The sequence below is a fragment of the Anabrus simplex genome, chromosome 1, assembly GCF_040414725.1.
Source record: "Anabrus simplex isolate iqAnaSimp1 chromosome 1, ASM4041472v1, whole genome shotgun sequence".
NCBI classification, from domain to species: domain Eukaryota; kingdom Metazoa; phylum Arthropoda; class Insecta; order Orthoptera; family Tettigoniidae; genus Anabrus; species Anabrus simplex.
In genome coordinates, this window is record NC_090265.1 from 155,385,695 (window position 1) to 155,409,761 (window position 24,067).

Here is a 24,067-nt window from a genome sequence, read left to right on the forward strand (position 1 = left end):
CTAGACACTATTGACGTCTGCTATGACTGTAGATGGTCTGTTAAACTGCCAAGAAATGACACTGCTCTCCTTGTGGTGCAAGTATCAGCTGTCCAGGTCTATAAAGGACTCTCCTGTTTGCCACCTATATTCTGAGCTCTGACGTCATGCTTCGTGATTCAATTGACGTCCTGAATTCCTCGACGTAATTAACATGTCCCCTAATTTCTTGTTAATTAGTTAATTAATTCTACAATTAATTTAATTTCCGAATATTATTATTTATGCCTTCCTGAAATGTGATATCAAGGCTTTTATGCACACTTGTTGGAGAATGTTTATTTTTATTTATTATTTTTTTTTTTGCTAGGGGCTTTACGTCGCACCGACACAGATAGCTCTTATGGCGACGATGGGATAGGAAAGGCCTAGGAGTTGGAAGGAAGCGGCCGTGGCCTTAATTAAGGTACAACCCCAGCATTTGCCTGGTGTGAAAATGGGAAACCACGGAAAACCATTTTCAGGGCTGCCGATAGTGGGATTCGAACCTACTATCTCCCGGATAGAATGTTTATTAAGACGTCAAATCTGAAGTTGTGATATTACGAAAGATTTTGAATGTAATACTTCTCGTGGATAGAGAGTTCAGCAGTATTAAAAATTTTCCCGTCTTACGGTGATAACACTGTTCTCCACCCCTCAACAGGTTATACAAAAAGAAAAAGAAGAAAGTCATCCCTTTGGGTTCCGCCGCAAGCACTCTGCGCGGAACACATGGCGTACAGTCCAGTCATATAAAATTCACTGCCAATTACAATAGACCTAAAATGTCACAATACTGACTGGAGGGTGATTGGAGATTTAAATGAGACTATGGAGTGGGTATGTGGGAAACTGGGAGTGAAATTTCTAGATCCTAATGGGTGGGTAGGAGATAGGGATCTGCGCTCAGATGACCCTCACTTAAACCGCAGTGGTACGTAAGTTAGGGAATTTGTTTGGAAGGGTAAGAGGGAGGTACATTCAGTGAAACGGGGTGGCCTAGGGAGCAGTGATAAGGGAACCGGGAACTGGAAATCAAGTAGGGATGACATAAAATTGTTAGTGTTGTATTGTTAAGAAAGGAATAGAATTAATTTAATAGATATATATTTACCAGATATTGTAATAGGAGTTGAATCATGGCTGAGAAATGATATAATGGATGCAGAAATTTTCTCACGGAACTGGATTGTGTATCATAGAGATAGGATAGGAATGATGGAAGGGAGAGTATTCATTCTGGTGAAAGAAGAATTTGTAAGCTACGAAACAGTTAAAGATGTGTGACATGAAATTCTAGGTGTAAGGCTCATTTCTAAAGATAATAGGCAACTTGATATATTTGGAGTGTACAGACCGGAAAAGGGTAGCACTGACACGGATTCAGAATTATTTAACAAGATAATCAGCTATGTAGGAAATGACATGGAAAGAAATGTGATTGTAGCGGGAGATCTAAATTTACCAGATGTCAATTGGGAAGGTAATGCAAATGACAGGAAGCATGACCAACAAATGGCAAATAAGTTAATATGGGAAGGACAGCTGATTCAGAAAGTGATGGAACCAACCATAGGGAAAAATATCCTGGATGTAGTGCTGATAAAACCAGATGAGCTCCATAGAGAAACTGAAGTAATAGATGGTATTAGTGATCACGAAGCTGTTTTTGTCGTAGTTAAAAATAAATGCGATAGAAAGGAAGGTCTTAAAAGTAGGACTATTAGGCAGTACCATATGGCTGATAAAGCAGGCATGAAGCAGTTTCTAAAAAGTAACTATGATCGGTGGAAAACGGTAAATAAATATGTAAACAGACTCTGGGATGGGTTTAAAGCAATTGTTGAGGAATGCGAAAACAGGTTTATACCTTTAAGGGTGGTAAGGAATGGTAAAGACCCACCTTATTATAATAGAGAAATAAAGAGACTAAGAAGGAGGTGCAGACTGGAGAGAAATATGGTTAGAAATGGCTGTGGAAGTAAGGAGAAATTGAAGGAACTTACTAGAAAATTGAATCTAGCAAAGAAGGCAGCTAAGGATAACATGATGGCAAGCATAATTGGCAGTCATACAAATTTTAGTGAAAAATGGAAGGGTATGTATAGGTATTTTAAGGCATAAACAGGTTCCAAGAAGTGCATTTCAGGAATAATTAATGAACAAGGGGAGTGTGTATGTGAGGATCTTCAGTCAGCAGTATGTAAAGATTGTTGGTTACAAGGATAATGTCCAGATAGAGGAGAAGACTAAGGCTAAAGAAGTATTAAAATTTAAATATAACAGTGACATTTACAATAAGATACAAAAGTTGAAAATTAGAAAAGCGGCTGGAATTGATAAGATTTGTGGGGATATACTAAAGACAATGGGTTGGGATATAGTACCATATCTGAAGTACTTATTTGATTATTGTTTGGTCAGAGGAGCTATACCAGATGAATGGAGAGTTGCTATATTAGCCCCTGTGTATAAAGGAAAGGATGATAGACATAAGGCTGAAAATTACAGGCCAGTAAGTTTGACATGCATTGTATGTAAGCTTTGGGAAGGCATTCTTTCTGATTATATTAGACATGTTTGTGAAATTAATAACTGGTTCGATAGAAGGCAGATCGGTTTTAGGAAAGGTTATTCCACTGAAGCTCAACTTGTAGGATTCCAGCAAGATATAGCAGATATCTTGGATTCAGGAGGTCAAATAGACTGTATCGTGATTGACCTGTCTAAAGCATTTGATAGGGTGGATCGTGGGAGACTACTGGCAAAAATGAGTGCAATTGGACTAGACAAAAGAGTGACTGAATGGGTTGCTATATTTCTAGAAAATAGATCTCAGAGAGTTAGAGTAGGTGAAGCTTTATCTGACCCTGTAATTAAGAGGGGAATTCCTCAAGGCAGTATTATCTGACCTTTATGTTTTCTTATATATATAAATGGTATGAGTAAAGAAGTGGAATCAGAGGTAAGGCTTTTTGCAGATGATGTTATTCTCTGTAGAGTAATAAATAAGTTACAAGATTGTGAGCAACTGCAACGAGACCTCGATAATGTTGTGAGATGGACAGCAGGCAATGGTATGTTGATAAACGGGGTTAAAAGTCAGGTTGTGAGTTTGAAAAATAGGAAAAGTCCTCTCAGTTTTAATTACTGGGTTGATGGGGTGAAAGTTCCTTTTGGGGATCATTGTAAGTATTTAGGTGTTAATATAAGAAGAGATCTTCATTGGGGTAATCACATAAATGGGATTGTAAATAAAGGGTACAGATCTCTGCACATGGTTATGAGGGTGTTTAGGGGTTGTAGTAAGGATGTAAAGGAGAGGGCATATAAGTCTCTGGTAAGACCCCAGCTAGAGTATGATTCCAGTGTATGGGACCCTCACCAGGATTACCTGAGTCAAGAACTGGAAAAAATCCAAAGAAAAGTAGCTCGATTTGTTCTGGGTGATTTCCGACAAAAGAGTAGTGTTACAAAAATGTTGCAAAGTTTGGGCTGGGAAGAATTGAGAGAAAGAAGAACAGCTGCTCGACTAAGTGGTATGTTACAAGTGATGTACATTTTTACAATAACTGTAAATTTTTATCTCACCTACAATCATTTTCAAACACATTTCAGGATCATTTTAACCTGTTACCTGACAAAAATAATAAGGTTTTGATAGTGACTGAAGATGCCTCACAGTAAGAGGCGAAACATGTCTCACATTTAAAAAATGTTTTAACTTAAATGCCAACATCTTGTATTGTATTGAATAGGGGGAAATAAATATTAAATATTTTCCTATATACATTTTAAGTGGTATGTTCCGAGCTGTCAGCGGAGAGATGGCGTGAAATGTCATTAGTAGACGAATAAGTTTGAGTGGCGTTTATGAAAGTAGTTTAGATCACAATATGAAGATAAAGTTGGAATTCAAGAGGACCAACTGGGGCAAATATTCATTTCTAGGAAGGGGAGTTAGGGATTGGAGAGTAACTTACCAAGGCAGATGGTCAATAAATTTCCAATTTCTTTGAAGTCATTTAGGAAAAGGCTAGGAAAACAGCAGATAGGGAATCTGCCACCTGGGCGACTGCCCTAAATGCAGATCAGTATTGATTGATTGAATTAGGTTATGCTTGCCTCATTTATCGTAATGTTGTATTTTAAGGTAAGTTATGCAGCAAACATTCAAAGAACACTAATATTTCTGTGAATTTCTTAATGATACAATGTTATTTTTCAGTTTATTTCTTTGATGATCGGAAATTACTCGTTTATTGTCACCCATTCTCTTCTTCCGCGATCCACGCATATGTTCCACGATAGTTTGACATACCCACCTTGGTCTGTCATTAGGAATCAGATGCCTCTAATAACGATATTAGGCCACCAAACTTAATTTTTACAAAATTGCAAACTCTGCGTGAATTGTTAAAATGGCGTCAAGAGAAAGGAAGTTATTCATTTTGAAGGAAATAGAAAGAAGGAAAGATATTCTTTTTGGTGCATTCAGTGAGAGTCTGAAAAAACAAGACAAAATAAATGGTTGGATGGAAATATTTGACTTGGGAAAAGCTCATGGAGCTTTTGAGGGGAAAAGTTGGATTAATGATTGGAATTAATTGGAATTATTGATTCCATGAATGTCCTTCTTAGAACATGTTTGTTGAGTATTTTCATGCCAATGAACAGTTTGAGGAAATTTGATATCATTTATTGCAGCTACCATAGAATGTATTGACTTACAGACAAAAGATTTTGCCATCCCATGCATATCTGCAATACCATGGTACTGACCACCATTTCCTAGCCAATGTTAGTAACTGTTGTTTAGCAGAGAGAGATTTATTTCTGTTCGTAGGATGTTTTGACCTACCGGTATGCCCAATATCCATCAAAAGTTCTTCCACTTGTGCTTAACCTAAAACGCTCATTGTATTCAAATAGTGTTAAAGTGGAAGTTTATTCTTTCCCTATACAGAAGGTAGTTTTCATTTTCATTACCATCACTATCACTACTGCTAGATCACATATTTATCAAAATGTATCTGAAATAAGTATACTTAAATAGCACTAGTACATTTATATATTATTGCCCTTTCACTGGTAGAGAATACTTCCCAATTCACTAGTAAATTACAAGTACTAGTACTTTCGTGGAACACACCCATAAAAATTCACTGGTAATTTGTAAGTATGGAGTAGTAAAGTACAACTGTAGAAAATTCTTTTGTGGAACAGAAACTCTGGTATTTGTACTAGTTACTAGAGAATTTGCTTGTAATGTACAAGACCATACTTTTGTGGAATAGGCCCCAGGTGTCTCTTAACTTCTGTGACACCTCCAGAACCTATTTCCTCCACTGTTTTCTCCCTTTCATTATGCTATTCCACCTCCCTCTTCCTATTCTCTACTCTTTGTTTTCCTTCCCTACCATTCCCTTTCCTCTTACCTTGCCCATCCCCTGTTATGCTCATTTTTCTTCCCCTTAAGATATTAGCCCACCTTTCTACCACAACTTCTCTCCTTCCTTCCCCCCACGTCTTGCCTACCTTCCTCTTCTGTACATTGATTGGGGTAGACCTTCACTCTCTCTTCCCTCATACTCTCTAATGTTCACTCACACCCACAGTTCCTTCACCTGTTGTTTTATCTTGTTCACAGAAATTAACCCATTCAAGTCACAATAAATGGCCACATTGTTGACTGTGGAATCAGATTTAATTTGCCCACCCCAAACATGCATAAAATAAAAACTAATGCAGATAATTCACTCATGCCATGGAAGGTTTGACTTACCCTTTCTTCATTCCTTGAGTGACTGCTGGCTGTGGTACAGATGTTTCCTTTGAAATAATTTCAAGAAGAGCAGATCCGTGTACTCTAAAAACATCATAATTTTGGGCAGTGGGCAGACTATATATTTTTCATTTCTGAAATACCGCTGTATCCACAAAATGGATATACACCAGGATTAACATATTTTTTTCTCCAATTTCCAATCACTACGGTTCTTTATGTCACCAGCCGTGTGCGTTTGGAAGAACCTGGCAAGGCACTTTAACTCTCACTTTCTTCAATATTATGTTCCCTTCAGTAACTTTCACTGTTGCTATCACTATCCTCGAACTCGGATTCATTTTCCAAAATATCATTATTGCCATCATCGCCATCTAAAACAATGTCTACAAGGGCTTTGAATCTCTCGTCGACATTACCGCGAAACCGGTTGTACTGCATAATGAGTACCTATGAAAATAACTGTTATTCAACAATTCCGTTGTCGCACAGAAATACAGACAGCATTGTTTACCAACAGTACATGCCTCTAGTATCCTACAGTGTGTATTGTTAGAAATTATATTGCAAAGGGAATCTAATGTATGAAAATAAGCGAGGCACTGCGTCATTGTGAGCTGAGCTTGTCTTTTGATTCATGCGCCAAAACATCGCGTGCGATCACAGCTTGTCATATGACGGGAATGAGTTAAAAGTAATATGAAAATATCAAGAGAAAAAAGAGTGCATTCTGTGACTGGTAGGTTTTTAAAAGTTAAGGGGAGTTATTCATTTTGCTGTCATTGATGGGTTTTCCGTTGTTATATCCAATACTTTCACGCTTTTAGTGACCAGAACTCTTCTTCTTTCAGTGCGCCATGGCATTTATGAACTCGACCAAATCACACCAACTCGCAGCAGCAATTAACAGCCACTAACATATATTTCATATAAAACCTTTAACTTCAACTTACATGTGTAAGAATTATTTAGAATTTGATTGTTATTTGTATTTCAGATATGAGGAAACAATCGATAAGATAATTCTGGAATGTAAAGCAAGAGGTATTAAAGATCCTTTCTCAAAATTGGCTTCAGTGACTGGACGGAATCGTCACTCACTCTACAAAAGGCATTGTGTACTTCTAAGAAAGAAGAATTTCAAAGGTATTTGAAACTTTTGTGTTTTAAATGTAAATGACAAAGTTATATCTTAGTAGTACTATATATTACTACTAAATCATTCTCTAGTTTGAATACATTGACTAGCAACAAAGGGAACAACAGTGGTATGAGAGGTCATTGTTTTAACAAAACTTGACAGAGTGAAGGTACACTACAGCCAGAGTTTATTAGTGTATCATGGTGTACAAGACAAAAATGGCTGACATCTAAAACATAATTATCCTATTTTATGATCTCAAACTCAACTACTCTTGATAAAATAAGATAAAGCTTAGATTATGGATGTAAGGAAGAATATTGGTGAAATACAAAGCAATATACTAATGGAGTGTATCAAATTTGATCAAGAAAAAAAAAAAAAATACATATGTATAGGAAGCAGATGGAGAATAGCAACTTAACCATATGAGCAAGCATGGATATAGTACACGCAAAAGAAAGACGTGTGCAACCGTTCAAAATTTTCAGCTGCAGCCTCTGTCGGTGGAGGATAGACAGAACAGAAATGGCTCCTGAACAAACTTCAGTTGGTTCAAGTGTTAGACCGCTATTAGCCGTGTGCGACTAGTGATGCAACTGAGCAACTTCTTGGATGTTAAAGAAAACTGATGCAGTCATTGGAATTAATTTTAATGGCTTCTAAACATTAGCACCTTCTACAATTTTAAACAGATCACTGGAAATGAAATCTTTTGACGCTTGTTTCTGTTTTTATAGTAAAATCGGAGTTACGTGGTAAGGTGTAGCCAGCTGCCTTGTGTTTTCCACTTAAATAACTTCAGCGGGCATATAGCATCTAAGTAAAAAAAAACCACATTTTTTGTGATTTTGACACTTTGCACTTTGCTACTTTTTTCTCTCTCTCTCTTCCTAGCTTTTATCCTACATGGTGGTGGGGTCAGCTTTCTTTATTCTCCACTTCCACTTTGCTCTGTCAATGAAATCATCCTGGGAGAGATTACATTATTTCCTGTCCCTGGCAACTACATTCCTTCATCCCATTTTGTGTCTACCTCTGGATCTCCACCCAGGCACAGACAGGTTCCTATTGCACCTTTCTACTGAGCAACCAGTCGCCAGCCGTCATCTGAGCCAGCAACTGCTCTGGCATCTTGTATTTGCTCAAATGCTTGGTGGGGCATTGCAGTAAATGTAACCTATTAGCCGTGGGCGACTAGTGGCACAACTAGTTGCTCGATGTACCTGTGCGCTTGTGCTCTCCACCCACATATTTCATTAGCTTATTGGTGGTAGAGTGAATATTTTTCTCCTTCATGTGCATTACCACACTGTGATCGTTTTTTTAATGAACATGGAAACATCAAATAAACTAGCACAACAAATGAAGGAGATGACAAAGATACTGTATTTGAAAGTCAAATACTGATCAAGCAAGTGGCTGTGCGGTGTGGACCACGTAGCTGTCGGCTTGCTTTTGGGAGATAGTGGGTTCAATTCCACTGTCTGCAGTCCTGAAGATGGTTTCTGTGGTTTCCCATTTCCACACCTGGCAAATGCTGGGGCATACCTTAAAGTCACTGTCGCTTCCTTCCCATGCCTAGCCTTTTCCTATCCCATCGTCGCCATAAGACCTATCTGTGCCGGTGTGACGGTAAGCAGATTGTAAGAAAAAAGAAAGAAAGAAAGAAAGAAAGAAAGAAGTTGAATAAATACTGAAGAATTAATTTCTGAGGTTGAAAGAAAACCGGTCTTTTGAGATTCCAGCATTGAAACTTACGCAGTAGAAAAACTAAATTCGTGGAAGAGCATTTGAAAGAACTTCATTCCAGAATTCGAAGAAAAACCCCTGGGCGAGAAGAGTGTTCTAGGTAATTTTTATACTACTTGTACTATTCAATGTAGCAATGTGTAATATTTATAAAAATTCTATATCATTTAAATGTGTTTAAATTTAAGAATTTCATCTTATATCCGTATTGAATTGAGAACGTAAGAGAGGTAACTTAAGGGGTCCACCTTTTCAATACAAATAAATGCTATGATGGTTAAGTTACGTCGCTCAGCTTAACACCAGCTGTATCCTCATGTAAACTAACAATGTTATTGCAAGTGATAGTAACTGTTGAGTAAGTGTATCGTCACCGCCTTGAGTTAACATCATGACTCTAAAGGCAGTACAATCCAAGGTATCTTCATTTGAAGAACAAATGAATGAGTTTCAGAAACGACTGGAACAAGCAACCATGGCTGCAGGCAGGGACACCAACTGCACGGAACAACTGGATGCTCTGCACTCGGACTTCCGTCAATTTCAGGCATCTATAAGTGCTGAGCTTGAATCAATCTAGCAAGAACTCTGGGCACTTCAGCTGAGAGCTAACAAGCAAGACGAAATACTGGATGCTCAGGAGCAATACTCGAGGAGGAATTGTCTTCTTCTTCACGGTGTTAATGAGTGTCCTAATGAGGATACAGCTGTAAAGGTACTAAACACTGTGAAGGAGAAACTGAACATTGAACTGACAATGGCCAGCATTGACAGGTGCCACAGGCTTGGAGGTCGTAAGAGGACAGTGGCAGACGCAGTGGCTAATGGGAAGAGACCCATAATAGTAAAATTTGTTAGGTGCCATGAGTGAGAAGCAGTGTGGCGTGCTAAACGGGCTTTAAAGGGTACTCAGTTGTTAATAACAAGGAAGGAGATGCTTCACAAAGCCAGGGAATGTGTGGGCAGGCGAGCTTGGTCACAAGATGGATGTATCATTTTAATGGACAGTGGCGGCAAAAAGTATTTTGTAAATACACCTGCTGAACTAGATTCTGTTCTACAAAGGCTTGGTGTAGAGATGAACTGATTAGTCCACAATGGCTGTATTATACCGTAGTAATCTTAGGATAGGTTTATATTATAGTGCGTGTGCCTTAGTTCAGTTAATTTTTTTATATATGTGTGTGTGTGTGTTTGTTTTTTTTTTCCCTTTATTACAGAGTACTGTTATGCTTCCCCCTAAGAGTGGCAATGACCTTCAGGTAGACAGCGGGCCTGCTCCTTCCCCTTCCCCACCCTCCCAGCACTTGCGCCCTTCCCTCCCATTGCTTGGTAACACGCTAGAGAAAATATTTGTGACTAAACCCCATTCTTTGAACTGCATTCACACAAATGCACAGTCTGTCCCAGCCCATATTGACGAGTTTAAAGCTCTACTTCAAGACAGCAACGTGCATATTGCTGGAGTGAGTGAAACATGGTTCAAGAAATCCATTCCTAGTAGCATGGTAGATATAAACAGATATCGTCTATACAGGCATGACAGAGATGACAGGAGAGGAGGAGGAGTAGCTTTCTACTGTAGAGATGATATCCATTGTAAAATAGTTTACACTTCTGGCCACTCTGCTGAGCCGAGACCTGAGTTCATGTTCGCGGAGGCAATTATTTCCCCAGTAAAGGTATTAATTGGTGTTGTCTACAGGCCCCCCAGATTAGGGCATATGACTGACTTTGAAGACATTCTACATCGACTATTACCAACTTATGAACATGTATTAATATTTGGAGACTTCAATACTGACTTATTACAGCAGACAAGTGAAACGAAGCAATTGCTAAACGTATTCCAGTCGTGTAACATGACAGTATTACCACTACAACCGACTAACCACACTATCGGAACCACCTCCTCATCTCATACCTTCTTGATTTAATGGTTACGAATAACCCTCATAAAATTTTGCTTCATGGTCAGATTCCTGTTCCATGCATTTCTAAGCATGACTTGATGTACCTGTCATATTCTAGTACCAAAATATAAAACGAAATATATCACTTATAGGGACATTAAACATATAAATATGAATGACTTTAGATTGGATACTTCTAATTCTCCTTGGGAGGGCATAATTAACATAGATGATATTGATCTGAAACTACAAAAGTTCAATTCCCTCTTACTTGGTCTCCTCAATAAGCATGCCCCGAAACGTAGAGTTAAAGTATCTAGACCTCCCTCACCATGGCTAACTGATGACGTCAAACACATGATGTCCCATCGAGATTCATTACATCAGCTATATAGACGAACCAACTCTCCTGATGTTCTTGAACAAAATTAAAGTACTGATCCAAAATAAGAAATTCTCTCACTACCAACAGCTAGCCAATAATAATATGAATGCACGAAGCACATGGCGAGAGCTTTGCTCCATGGCAATAGGGAAACTTGAACCTAACCACTGTAACCCAGATATATCACTTGACGACTTAAATAAACACTTCTCTGACGTTAAAATTAAGTACCAACCACAGATTATAACTCATACAATTAACACATTACTGACTAAACCGCCACCAAATAGACCAATGTTTAAATTCCTTACTGTTAATGAAACTGAGGTGAAGTGTGAACTGCTTTTGGTCAAGTCAAATGCCACTGGAGTTGATGATCTCCCCATCATCATCATTAAATGCATTATAGATATTATTTGCCCAGTAATCACTCACATATATAATTTCTACCTTAGTTCTGGAACATACCCAAGAATATGGAAAGATGCAATCATAAATCCGGTACCAAAGGAGCTACCACCTTGGGTCTAATGCCACTCAAATATTATCAGTGTCACAGCACAATATGATTAGATTTTAACATAAACCAACAAGATTCAACACACAGCAGAGTTGTATGCATACATTTTATCCTAGTTGTAACTACACGCCTGGAACTCATTTTTAAATTTCAGAAAGTGTTTTATTCTATGCACATGTATGAAGATAAACTCTTTTATATAAATAATAGGACAATTTTACAAGCAAATCACATTATTTAAGTTCAAAGCATCAACCAAATGCACAACCATGACAAAAGACTCAAACACAGAAGTCAACTGATGAACTGGGTATACACAAGATATGAACGTGTATGTGCACAAAGTGTTTTTATATATATTGTTTTTAGCCATATATACTTATAAATTAGCTTTAAGTTAAGATAATGGTGTACAAACCAATTTTAAGTTAAAAGTATGTTGTTATAGATATATACTTGCGGTGTCACACATAAGTGACGCACATGTCTGTTCCCAATTTGACATACCCCACTTGGACGTATTCAAACATTTGTTATCATATGGCATTCCCCAGACAAAGTAATATCAATCATTGCTTGATATGTGAGTGTATTGTTCGAAACCCGTACTGTTGCTGCATTATTTTAGGAGACTGAATATCCACTTTTGAGTCATTCCGCCATGTGTTGGCGAGGGTGATATGTGCGTCTACCAAGGAGAGTTTATTCTAGCGGCCTATACTATAGACGATATCCGTTTATATCTACCATGCTACTAGGAATGGATTTCTTGAACCATGTTTCACTCACTCCAGCAATATGCACGATTTTATTGGTTTTTGTTCATGTCACTGTGTTGCAGTAGACGAGATGTATTTATATTGCGACGTTTTGTTTGGTTTTTCTTTCATGATATTGCTGCGCTGAGGAATATTTTTGTGTCATGTAATCTATTTCTGGAAGCAACGTTGAATTATGTGTTGAAAGTTAAAGCCTCCTCTGTTATTTTTTATGAATTTGTGTCATGTAATTTATTTCAGGAATCCACGTTGATTTGTGCGTGTCGTTATGAAGTCCTTTAAAAGGTCCATGAAATGGTTTGCTAGGAGTTCACAATTTCCCTTATTACTTGTTTCCAAAGTCCCATCTGTTCGTTTGAAACAGAGACTAGGTGCTTGGTAATTGGATAATTCTTCTCTGAATGTTCTGTAGAAGTTCTGTGTATTGTTTTTCTTGAAATCTTCTTCGATTTCTGCCGGTCTGTTTTGATCATATTTTCGTTTTTTCAGATCTGATGATTTTTGAGGTTTGTTTCTGTGTTTTGAAGAATTCATCACGATTTTGATCAGTTTTATGGGAACTCCAGTTTAGCCAGGACCTAATTCTGACTTCTATGGCCTTGTCACAGGTGTCATTCCACCACCTGTGTTTGCGTTTCCTTGGGGGGTTGCTGATGTTTTGTGAAGCTTTCAAGAGTGTGTCCTTGAGTTCTAGCCAGTTTGAAGGAGCATCGTTGGAGATATTCGCAAGGAAATTGTCTGAGTTCTGTCTCAGAAATTCAGGGTCGATTCTTGGGTTTCTGATTGTTTTGGTTTTCTTCCTGTTGGGTTGAAACTTTACTTTAACAAGAGATAGGTGGTGGTCGGAGTCAATAATTCCCTTTTTGACTTAACGTTCATAATTTCTTTTTGGTTTTTCTTGGAAACAGTCACATGGTCTAGAAATTCTCCTAAATGCATGTTCGGGGATCTCCATGTCATTTTCTTTTGTGGAAGTGCCAGGAAATGGGTTGACATCAATTTTAGATCGAAATTCTCGCAGAAGCCAATTAAACGTTCTCCATTTTTATTGGTTCTTTTGTGAGCAGGGTAAAGTCCTACAGTGGTCCTAAATTTCTTCTCTTTGCCAATTTGTGCATTGAAGTCCCTCAGCAGAATTTTGACATGATGTTTTGGAATTTTGGCTGTAGTTTCTTCTAGTAATTCCCAGAAGTCGTCTACCTTCTGTGGGTCTTTTTGATTGTAATTGTTTGTAGGTGCATGTGCATTGATTAATGTATAAGCTTTGTTTCCTGATTTGATTGTCATTAGCAAAATTCTTTCAGAAGGAGATGTAAAGTATAATACCGAATTTGTGATATTTTTTCTCACTGAAAAACCAGTGCCAAATTGTAATATTTTGTTAGGGAGGAGGGTAGCTGGTTTACCTTTATAAATTCCATAGTTTCCTGATGCAAAATGATTTTCGTCACTGTACCTAGTTTCTTGCAGTGCCAGAATTTGGCTGTTGAGTTGGTCTAATGTGTCTGTTAAGTGCTTCAACTTTCAAATTTTGCGAAGCGTGTTGATGTTTAAAGTGCCAATAAAATGTTTTTCCTTTGGGCGAAGAGATTTGGGAAGCTCCGATACATTCCCGCATGATGTTCTCGGTCCCCCAGAATCCGATGACTGAGAAAACCTAGTATGAATACTAGGGCCTGGGGTAGTAGTATCATTAACTGACGTTGCCATCATGCTAGTAAGTTGAAGATAATGGGGAGATCGATCTTTGTCAATCTCATAGTTACAACTAAGGTATTGAGCCTCAGAGGTTGCCTCAAGATGTTTTCTGGCTGTGCCTGTTTTAGGTCCGCGAGAGGTATTTTATTTCCCTCAAGCCCTCCGGACAAGTTCGGCGAGCCCCCCTATCCACCACCTGGGACATGCCCGATAGGGGAACAGGAAAAAACCCCATGGGATTATTATTATTATTATTGTTATTATTGTTATTATTATTATTATTATTATTATTATTGTTATTATTATTATTATTATTATTATTATTATTATTGTTATTATTATTATTATTATTATTATTATTATTATTATTATTATTATTATTATTATTATTATTATTATTATTATTGATATTGTTATTATTATTTTCTTCACAGGTAAGGATCATATAGAATGGACTAAGGATATAGCTGAAACTGTAATTAAAAAACTTATGAAAATTTGTGAAATAACTGATATTGAAGAACTTCGTGGACAAACCATCTCATGGTCCACCTGGAAACTTGTTGCTGAGGAGTGTCAATATCATGCTGAAGCAGTAAAATCATTCTGGGATAAAAAGTTATCTACACAGATATTTGCTACAAAACCAATATTTCAGAGAGAAATTCTTTCTGAAATAGTGGAAAAGTAAGTAGTTCTTTTCATATTCGTAATAGTGAATGCAAAGATCTTGTACATTTTCACCCCAACTACTGTGATTTCAATAATGTAATTGGAAACTTAGTACACCAATGAAATGTAAACCAATTTCTGTTATTGTTTGAATAATGGCTGTGAATAAAGGGTGTTGAATTATACTTTCTGTGGAGATTATACACTCATCATCATTTTCATTTCCTGTAATCCAGGGATGGCGAACCTATGCCACGCGTGTCATTAGGTGACACGCGAACACGATTTCGGTGGCACACCACATGACCATCTTAACATTTTTATGTACGTTTTGTACTCTAGACTATACATATCTCATCCATCGTATAGTCATAGTGTTTCAGGTTTAAGAAATAAATACCGAATATCTAAATTCTAGTTCCATTCGAACGTGCATTATGGCAACACTACAACACCCACAGGTCCTGAAGTCAAGTGAAATGAATGTCAGATGCAGCCGACGAGCCATTCGCTCACCCATATCAAGTGAATTAGGGAAATTTGGCTTGTGTGTGGTTGCCAGCATCGCGTAGTTTTTCTTAGTGAGTAACTGTTTATTGTTGTGAATTTTGTAAGACAAATAGTTGCCAAGAAATGATCCCAATATTGAGATATGGAGAAAGTATCGCACTTTATTTCCAAACCTCATATTGCACAAATGACTTTTTTTTTGAGTGGTTAGATATTGGCAGTTTAGAAATGGAGTTGACTGAATTTTAAGAAAGCATGTATGGGTGAAAATTTCGTACAACTTGATGAAGCATTAGTGAAAATCAGGTGTGCTGTGGATTGTGAATACTCTCTCCAGAAGCTGGAGAACTTAATACTTGAACAGTGGAACAGTCTCCCACAAAAGTTGTCCCTGTGATATATTTCCCAATAATTGGCATTTATACAGGTTAGCCTAATCTCTCTTTGCCTATATGACATGTTTAATAGCTCTGACTGAGAGATTTTCTACTGGGTGTCTGAATTAACAGCACATTCTTCCCAAAGAAGAGTAGCCAGGCAGAGTAGTTGGTGGTATGGATTGTTGAGGTCTTAAGTGGAGTTTGCATTCTGTTGAATTCACATCTCCAGAGCAGTATGTGTGCTGCTACTTGATGTAAAAAAGTGAAAGCTTTGCAGCAAGCAACTGGAGCGGTTTTAATTCGAGAACATGTCACTAGAGTTAATAAATACTAAAGCAGACAACAACAGTAGATGTTAGGTTGACAGAGCTTGTGCTGTGCAATGTTATTTTTTATGAAGTAGAACTTGACATAACAGAATACTGCTTGGAACGTTTGCAAATACATAATACAGAAGTAGTCATTACTTTTTTAACATACCCATCCTTAGTATAAACTTGGCTTGTTGACAAACTTTTAAAGAAGTTGTAGATGGATTTCTGTGTAGAGAAGATATGGGAAAGCACTACTACAGAAAAACATTCTCAGGAGAGCCGACGGTGGGGTTCAATCAATCAATCAATCAATCAATCAATCAATCAATCAATCAATCAATCAATCAATCAATCAAACAATCACTCAATCAATCACTACTGATCTGCACTTAGGGCAGTCACCCAAGTGGCAGATTCTCTACATGTTGTCTTCCTAGTTTTTCTTAAATGATTGCAGAGAAATTGGAAATTTATTGAACATCTCCCTTAGTAAGTTATTCCAATCCCTAACTCCCCTTCCTATAAATGAATATTTGCCCCAATTTTTCTTCTTGAATTCCTCTTGAACTTTCCTACTTTTAAAGACACCACGCAAACTTATTCGTCTACTAATGTCATTCCACGCCATATCTCCACTGACAGCTCGGAACATACCAATTAATAATACCAATATAGTTGGTCCGTTATTGGACATACCAATTAATCGAGCAGCTCTTCTCCTTTTTTCCAAGTCTCCTCAGCCCAGTTTGCAACATTTTTTTAACGCTACTCTTTTGCCAGAAATCACCCAGAACAAATCGAGTTGCTTTTCATTGGATTTTTACCAGTTCTTGAATCAAGTAATCATGGTGAGGGTCCCATACACTGGAACCATACTCTAGTTGTTGGGGTCTTACCAGAGATTTATGTGCCCTCTTCTTTACATCCTTACTACAACCCCTAAATACCCTCATAACCATGTGCAGAGATCAGTACCCTTTATTTACATTCCCATTTATGTGACTACCCCAATGAAGATCTTTCCTTATAACACCTAAGTACTTACAATGGTCCCCAAAAGGAACTTTCACCCCATCAATGCAGTAATTAAAACTGAGAGGACTTTTCTTATTGTGAAATTCACAACCTGACTTTTAACCCCGTTTTTCATCATACCATTGCCTGCTGTCCATCTCAATACATTATCAAAGTCATTTTTTAGTTGCTCACAATTTTGTAACTTATTTATTACTCTATACAGAATAACATCATCAACAGAAAGCCTTATCTCTGATTCCACTTCTGTACTTGTATAATTTATATATACATACATCATACATCATCATTATAGACCGTTATGCCTTTCAGCATTCTGTCTGCAAGCCTCTGTAAATTTACTAAACATTGCCACAATCCTCTATTTGAAACTAGTGCTGTGGCCTCATTTAGTTCTATACCTCTTTAAATCATTAGAAACTGAGTCAAACCCTCATCATCTTGGTCTCCCTCTACTTCTCTTACCCTCCATAACAGAGTCCATTATTCTCCTGGGTAACCTGTCCTCCTCCATTCATCTCACATGTCCCCACCACCAAAGCCGGTTTATGAGTACACCTTCATCCATCAAATTCATTCCTAACTTAGCCTTTATCTCCTCATTCCGAGCACCCTCCTGCCATTGTTCCCACCTGTTTGTACCAGCAATCATTCTTGCTGCTTTCATGTCTGTTACTTCTAACTTATGAATAAGATATTCTGAGTCCACCCAGCTTTTGCTTCCGTAAAGCAAAGTTGGTCTGAAAACTGACCGATGTAAAGATACTTTCGTCCGGGAGCTGACTTCCTTCTTGCCGAATACTCTTGACCACAACTGTGAGCTCACTGCATTAGCTTTACTGCACCTTGATTCAATCTCACCTGCTATATTACTATCCTGGGACAACCCACATCCTAAATACTTGAAATCATCTACCTGTTCCAGCTTTGTATCACCAATCTTACATTCAGTTCCCTTGAATTTCTTACTTACTGATATCAATTTAGTCTTTGAAAGGCTAATTTTCTTTCCATACTCATTGCACCTATTTTCAAGTTCCAAGATATTAGACTGCAAGCTTTCGACACAATCTGTCATTAAGACCAAGTCATCTGCATATTCCAGACTGCTTACTACATTTCCACCTAACTGAATCCTTCCCTGCCATTTCATTTTCAGCAGATGATCCTTGTAAACTACAAACAACAAAGTTGAATGATTACAGCCTTATCTAACCTCTGTAAGTACCCTGAACCAAGAACTCGGTCTACCATCAATTCTCACTGCAGCCCAGTTGTCAACATATATACTTTTGAGGGGTTTGAAGAATTTACAGTAGGGCTGTCCAACGTTCGTTTCTACACGAGCACATTCACATGATAACTAAGGGTATGCGGGCGACAGGTACGATTCCACTAATTCGACTACTGTTATCGGTACTACAACGACTATATAATAATAATAATAATAATAATAATAATAATAATAATAATAATAATAATAGAATAAAACATTATATGAAAATATATTTACCCACATAATTAATGTGAAATCTGGCACTGCATGCTCGCTGCAAGTTGAGGAAAGTCTGGCGTGTAACTGGAACAGGCTGCTCTTAACGCGTCATCCAGATGTGAGTTTGTCAGGCAGGATCGGTATTTGTTTTTTATTATGTTCATAGTCAAAAACGCGACTTAACAAAGATAGGTTGAACCAAAACAAGATTGCATCTTCAGAGCAACACTGCGGGTAATGGGATATATTTTACCGTCCACCAGAGTCCAGAAATTGCCACATGTTGCGTAGGAGGATTTCAGAGAAAGGTCTGACCGAAGGCTTAAAATTTCCATTTCTAATTCTTCAGGATTATAATTTTCGAATATTTCACACACACTCCTTCAAAGCACACAAACGTCAACAGAAGCGAAGGAATTATTGACAAACATGATCACTGGTTCAAGCATTGAAAACTGGCTAAATCTGCTATCACATTCGGACCCATGAGTTTCAAGATGTTTAGCAAGAGATGAAAAATCACGCTTGCCGCCATTTACTGTATCTGCCAGAGATTTCAAGTTTGGAAAATGTGAAAGGGAATTACTATTTAAATGGACAATCCATACCTTAAGTTTCTTTTCAGATACATTGACAATACTTATCATACCTGAAATATTATGATCTTTTCCTTGCAATTCGAGATTTAACTCATTTAATTTTGAGGTGATGTCTGCCAAGAGTGCTAATTCGATTAGCCAATATATAATAGCCAAGATATATCATCAAGTTTGTGATGATATTTCCCAGGAGATGATTTCATAAAGTCTCGTATGTCATCCAACATGCAGCAAAACCGTTCGAGTGTTTTCCCCCTACTAAGCCACCTTACGTCTGCATGAAGGATGACATCACCATACTCCAAATCTGACATACTTAAAATATTTCTGAACAATCGATGACAAGTAGATGACGATCTTATATAATTCACGACATGAGTTACAATTTTCATGACATGATTGAACTTTAAAACCTTCGCGCATAAAGCTTTTTGGTGAATAATACAATGATAAGAAAGAAATTTTGGAAATGATTCATCCTTAGTGCAAAGAGGAAGAAATCCATTATTTTTACCAGTCTTAGACGGTGCCCCATCGGTTGTTATAGCCACAAGCTTTGACAGTGGTAAGTTAATCTCTTTGGTGACCATTACTGTTATGACAGTAAAGCCAACGTATGAAGTGTTGTTACCTGAGCAATGAACAGTTTACAATGTATTTGCTCAAAATACTGTTCTCTCACTGTATTTTTTAAAATTCTTCTTCTTCTTTTTCTTGCTATTTGTTTTACGTCACACCAACACAGATAGGTCTTATGGCGACGGTGGGATAGGAAATGGCTAGGAGTAGGAAGGAATTGGCCGGGGCCTTAATTAAGGTACAGCCTGATGTAAAAATGGGAAACCACAGAAAACCATCTTCAGGGCTGCTGACAGTGGGGTTCGAACCTACTATTTAAACATGTTTGAGTCAAAATACTTATGTTATCCATACAACGAATATATAAAAAAGCAGGAGTTTTATATTTTGTCCAGCCCCCTTCCTGAGAGCAGCACTTGAAGAATTTTAAAACTCTAATTGAACAATGACTCTTAACCTCAAGGTTAACGTCAGAAGACAAAAGTATTGTGGTAAGTTCCGCTATGTATCTATGTATCTAAATGCCGTGATAGTAAAAGCGATTACTATTACTCCTCACAGTTAAGGAACGTCAGTTGGACTACTCCATCTCTCCGCAGTTTCATTTCACGATGTTATTTTGGCACAAATCAATGATAGTAACCTTTAAGAGTAATCATTTTAACAGTATTAACCCCACTGTTGGCAGCCCTGAAAATGGTTTTCCGTGGTTTCCCATTTTCACACCAGGCAAATGCTGAGGCTGTACCTTAATTAAGGCCACGGCCGCTTCCTTCCCACTCCTAGCCCTTCCTTGTCCCATCGTCGCCATAAGACCTATCTGTGTCGGTGCGACGTAAAGCAAGTAGCAAAAAAAGAAAACAGTATTAACCTATGTAACATTCTCCATAACTAAATTACGATAAATCGGCAATCAAAGTCAATATCTTTTCCATAAAGAAGTATGCATTTCTACCGCAAATAGATAGGCCGCCAGTGCCACACGTTGAGCTGTGTAACTACTCCGATTACAGTGCGTGGATCCGGTAGCCAAAGCCGGTACGAAGCTAGCTTGTGCAACGCATCAAGTCGGCCGTGCTAATACTAAAGAAGTATTAAAATTTACCTATGATAACGACATTTACAATTAGATACAAAAATTGAAAACTAGAAAAGCAGCTGGAATTGATAAGATTTAGAGGGTTGGGATTAAGTATCATATCTGAAGTACTTATTGGTTATTGTTTGCATGAAGCAGCTATACCAAATGAATGGAGAGTTGCTATAGTAGCCCCTGTGTATAAAGGTGATAGACATAAAGCTGAAAATTATAGGCCAGTCAGTTTGACATGCATTGCATGTAAGCTTTGGGAAAGCATTCTTTCTGATTATATTAGACATGTTTGCAAAATTAATAAAGGTTTGATAGAAGGCAGTTTGGGTTTAGGAAAGGTTATTCCACTGAAGCTTAATTTGTAGGATTCCAACAAGATATAGCAGATATCTTGGATTCAGGAGGTCAAATGGACTGTATTGCAGTTGACCTATCTAAGGCATTTGATAGACTAGATCATGGGAGACTACTGCTAAAAATGAGTGCAATAGGACTAGACAAAAGAGTGACTGAATGAATGGGTGGATAAATTACTAGAAAATAGATCTCAGAGAATTAGAGTCGGAGAAGCTGTATGTGACCCTATAATAAATAAGAGGGGAATTCCTCAAGGAAGTTTTATTGGATCTTTGTTTTCTCATATACAGGGTGAACAAAAAATGCCACACTTGGAGGTCGGCACGTGATTCCTCATCCCACTGCAAGACAAAACTTTCTATAGCCAAATTGGATCTGGTGCTGTTGGAAAGCAAGTTGAAAACGAGAGGCTGGCAACACTGTCACATCCTCCAGCGCATCGAAATGTAATAGAGAAACGTGCATCATCCCGCTCTACCGTACCCACCATCACAGCTCACTGAGTAGACGGCTGGGTTATGAAACCCACATGCACCATGGAGCTATGGCTCGAATGTACGTCAGGTTGGGTTTTTTCTTTTGTGTGTGTGATGTCAGGCCCCACCGTGTAACTGCGTTTGTAAACATGACATCCTGTTGTCACATGACAATAGTCGAACACATTACAGTGCGATCCATTCAACTGAATGCATGAGTCGATGAACCACGCAGTGCACAACCATAACTGGTCCTGTCAGGTGCATGTAGGGCAGCTTCCTGATGGAGTACACAAATGGCGAATACGTCGATATGCTTTTAGTGCTGGGTGCATCCGATAACCAAGCTTCTGCTGCTGCTCGTGAGTATGCAGCACAGTCAAGGCCGGTATAAGGAGTGCAGCGAGGGATCCAGTTGGCCGTGGTATTAGTCACCTCTTCTTTCTGGACATTATCCTTGTAACCAACAATACATACTGCTGACTGAATATTTCTGCCTTATGAAAATCCTCGCATACACACTCTCCTTGTTCATTAATGATTCTTGGAATGTCCTTCTTGGAACCTGTTTTTGCCTTAAAGTACCTATGCATACCCTTCCATATTTCACTAAAATTTGTATCACTGCCAATTATACTTGCCATCATGTTATCCTTAGCTGACTTATTTGCTAGATTCAATTTTCCTGATAAGTTCCTTCAATTTTTCCTTACTTGTTATGAAGCAAGGATTTCTACAGCCATGGTGTACAAAGTATTGTTATGCCTTCAGAGTGTGAAATAGAACATTTTATGTTAAATATTTTGTACATTTTTAGTGTTATTTTTAGGGTCATCGATTCATAGACTGGTTAGATGCAACTCTTCATGCTACTTTATCTTTGTAAACCCTTTCATTTTTAAATAACTACTGCACCCTATGTCTGTTGTTTGTCATGTTCATATCTTGGTCTACCCTTACACTTTTTTTTTTTTTTTGCTAGTGGCCGTATGTCGCGCCGGCCCCATGGTGTAGGAGTAGTGTGCCTGCCTCTTACCCGGAGGCCCTGAGTTCCATTCCCGGCCAGGTCAGGGATTTTACCTGGACCTGAGGGCTGGTTCGAGGTCCACTCAGCTTACGTGATTAGAATTGAGGAGCTATCTGATGGTGAGTTAGCGGCCGTGGTCTCGAAAGTTAAGAATAACGGCCGAGAGGATTCGTCGTGCTGACCACACGACACCTCGCAGTCTGCAGGCCTTCGGGCTGAGCAGCGGTCGCTTGGTAGGCCAAGGCCCTTCAAGGGATGTAGTGCCATGGGGTTTGGTTTTGGCTTTATGTCGCACCAATGCAGATAGGTCTTATGGCGATGATGGGATAGGAAAGGGCTAGGACTGGGAAGGAAGTGGCCGTGGCCTTAATTAAAGTACAGCCCCAGCGTTTGCCTGGTGTGAAAATGGGAAACCACGGAAAACCATCTTCAGGGCTGCCGACAGTGGGATTCGAACCCACTATCTCTCGGACGCAAGCTCACAGCTGCGTGCCTCTAACCGCACAGCCAACTCGCCCAGTCCTTACACTTCTTATCCATTACATTGTCCTCAAAAACTAACTGTATAAGTTCTGGGTGTTGCCTCTCACCAACATGATTCATTCTCTCTTTATTTGTAATTTGGAGTCTGGATTGTGGTGTTACGTGGAAGTGAAAAATGGACAATAACTAGCTTAGAAAAGAAATTTAAGCTTTTGAAATATGGTGTTACAGAAGAATGCTGAAAGTGAGATGGGTAGATTGAATCACGAATGAAAATATATTGAATTGAACTGGTGAGAGGAGAACAATTTGGCAAAATTTGACCAGACGAGGAGATAGAATGATAGAACACATCTTAAGAAACCCATGATGTGTTCAGTTAGTGTAGGTAGTAAGAACAGTAGAGGTAGACTAAGGTATGAATATAACAAACATATTAGAGTAAATGTAGTAAATAGTAGAAATGAAAAATTTAGCACAGGATAGGGTGGCATGGAGGATTGCATCAAACTAGTCTGTGGACTAATGACCCAATCAGCAGCAGCAGCAAATCTCAGAATTTAGATTTCCTCTCCTTGAACCATGATTCCTTTTCCAAACTGCTTGTTGTATACAAACAATGAAAAGGAGGAGGGGCAAACTCTCCATCTCACTCCTTTCTGGATAGCTGCTTCTTTCTCATAGCCCTCAATTCTCATCACTGCAGACTGTTTTTTGAACAGTTGTAGATAACCCTTTTTTCTTGGTATTTGATCCTGATTACCTTCAGAATCTCAGATGTTTGGTCCAATCAGTGTATCGAATTCCATGTATGTGGGCTTGCTCTAGCCCTTCTTCATTCATTCCTCTAAGATCACATGTAAAGTCAATATTGCTTTGCATGTTCCTACACTTCCAACTTATCTACATCCCATCTCTTTGCATTTGTTCCTTTCTTCAATTTCTTCAAATTCAGACTGCATTTCATGGCTACCAAATTGTGGTTGGATTCCACATCTGTTTCTGCAAAGGTCTTGCAAATCAGCACCTGGTTTTGAATCTTTGTCTGGCAAT

The 24,067-nt window shown here is 38.3% G+C and overlaps 1 protein-coding gene across 4 annotated transcripts in view; it reads left to right on the top strand.

Moving 5' to 3' along the window:
- Positions 1 to 24,067, top strand: part of LOC136885273 (putative histone-lysine N-methyltransferase 1) — an 80,924-nt gene that overhangs the window by 53,020 nt on the left and 3,837 nt on the right. For 3 of the 4 annotated variants that reach the window (XM_067157773.2, XM_067157793.2, XM_067157781.2), the window contains exons 5-6: positions 6,804 to 6,952; positions 14,429 to 14,681. In XM_067157773.2, coding sequence (XP_067013874.2) covers positions 6,804 to 6,952; positions 14,429 to 14,681 — 402 coding nt within the window. Of the gene's footprint in view, positions 1 to 6,803; positions 6,953 to 14,428; positions 14,682 to 22,486; positions 22,651 to 24,067 lie in introns of all 4 variants that reach the window. The other variant, XR_010861522.2, reaches the window with a different exon arrangement.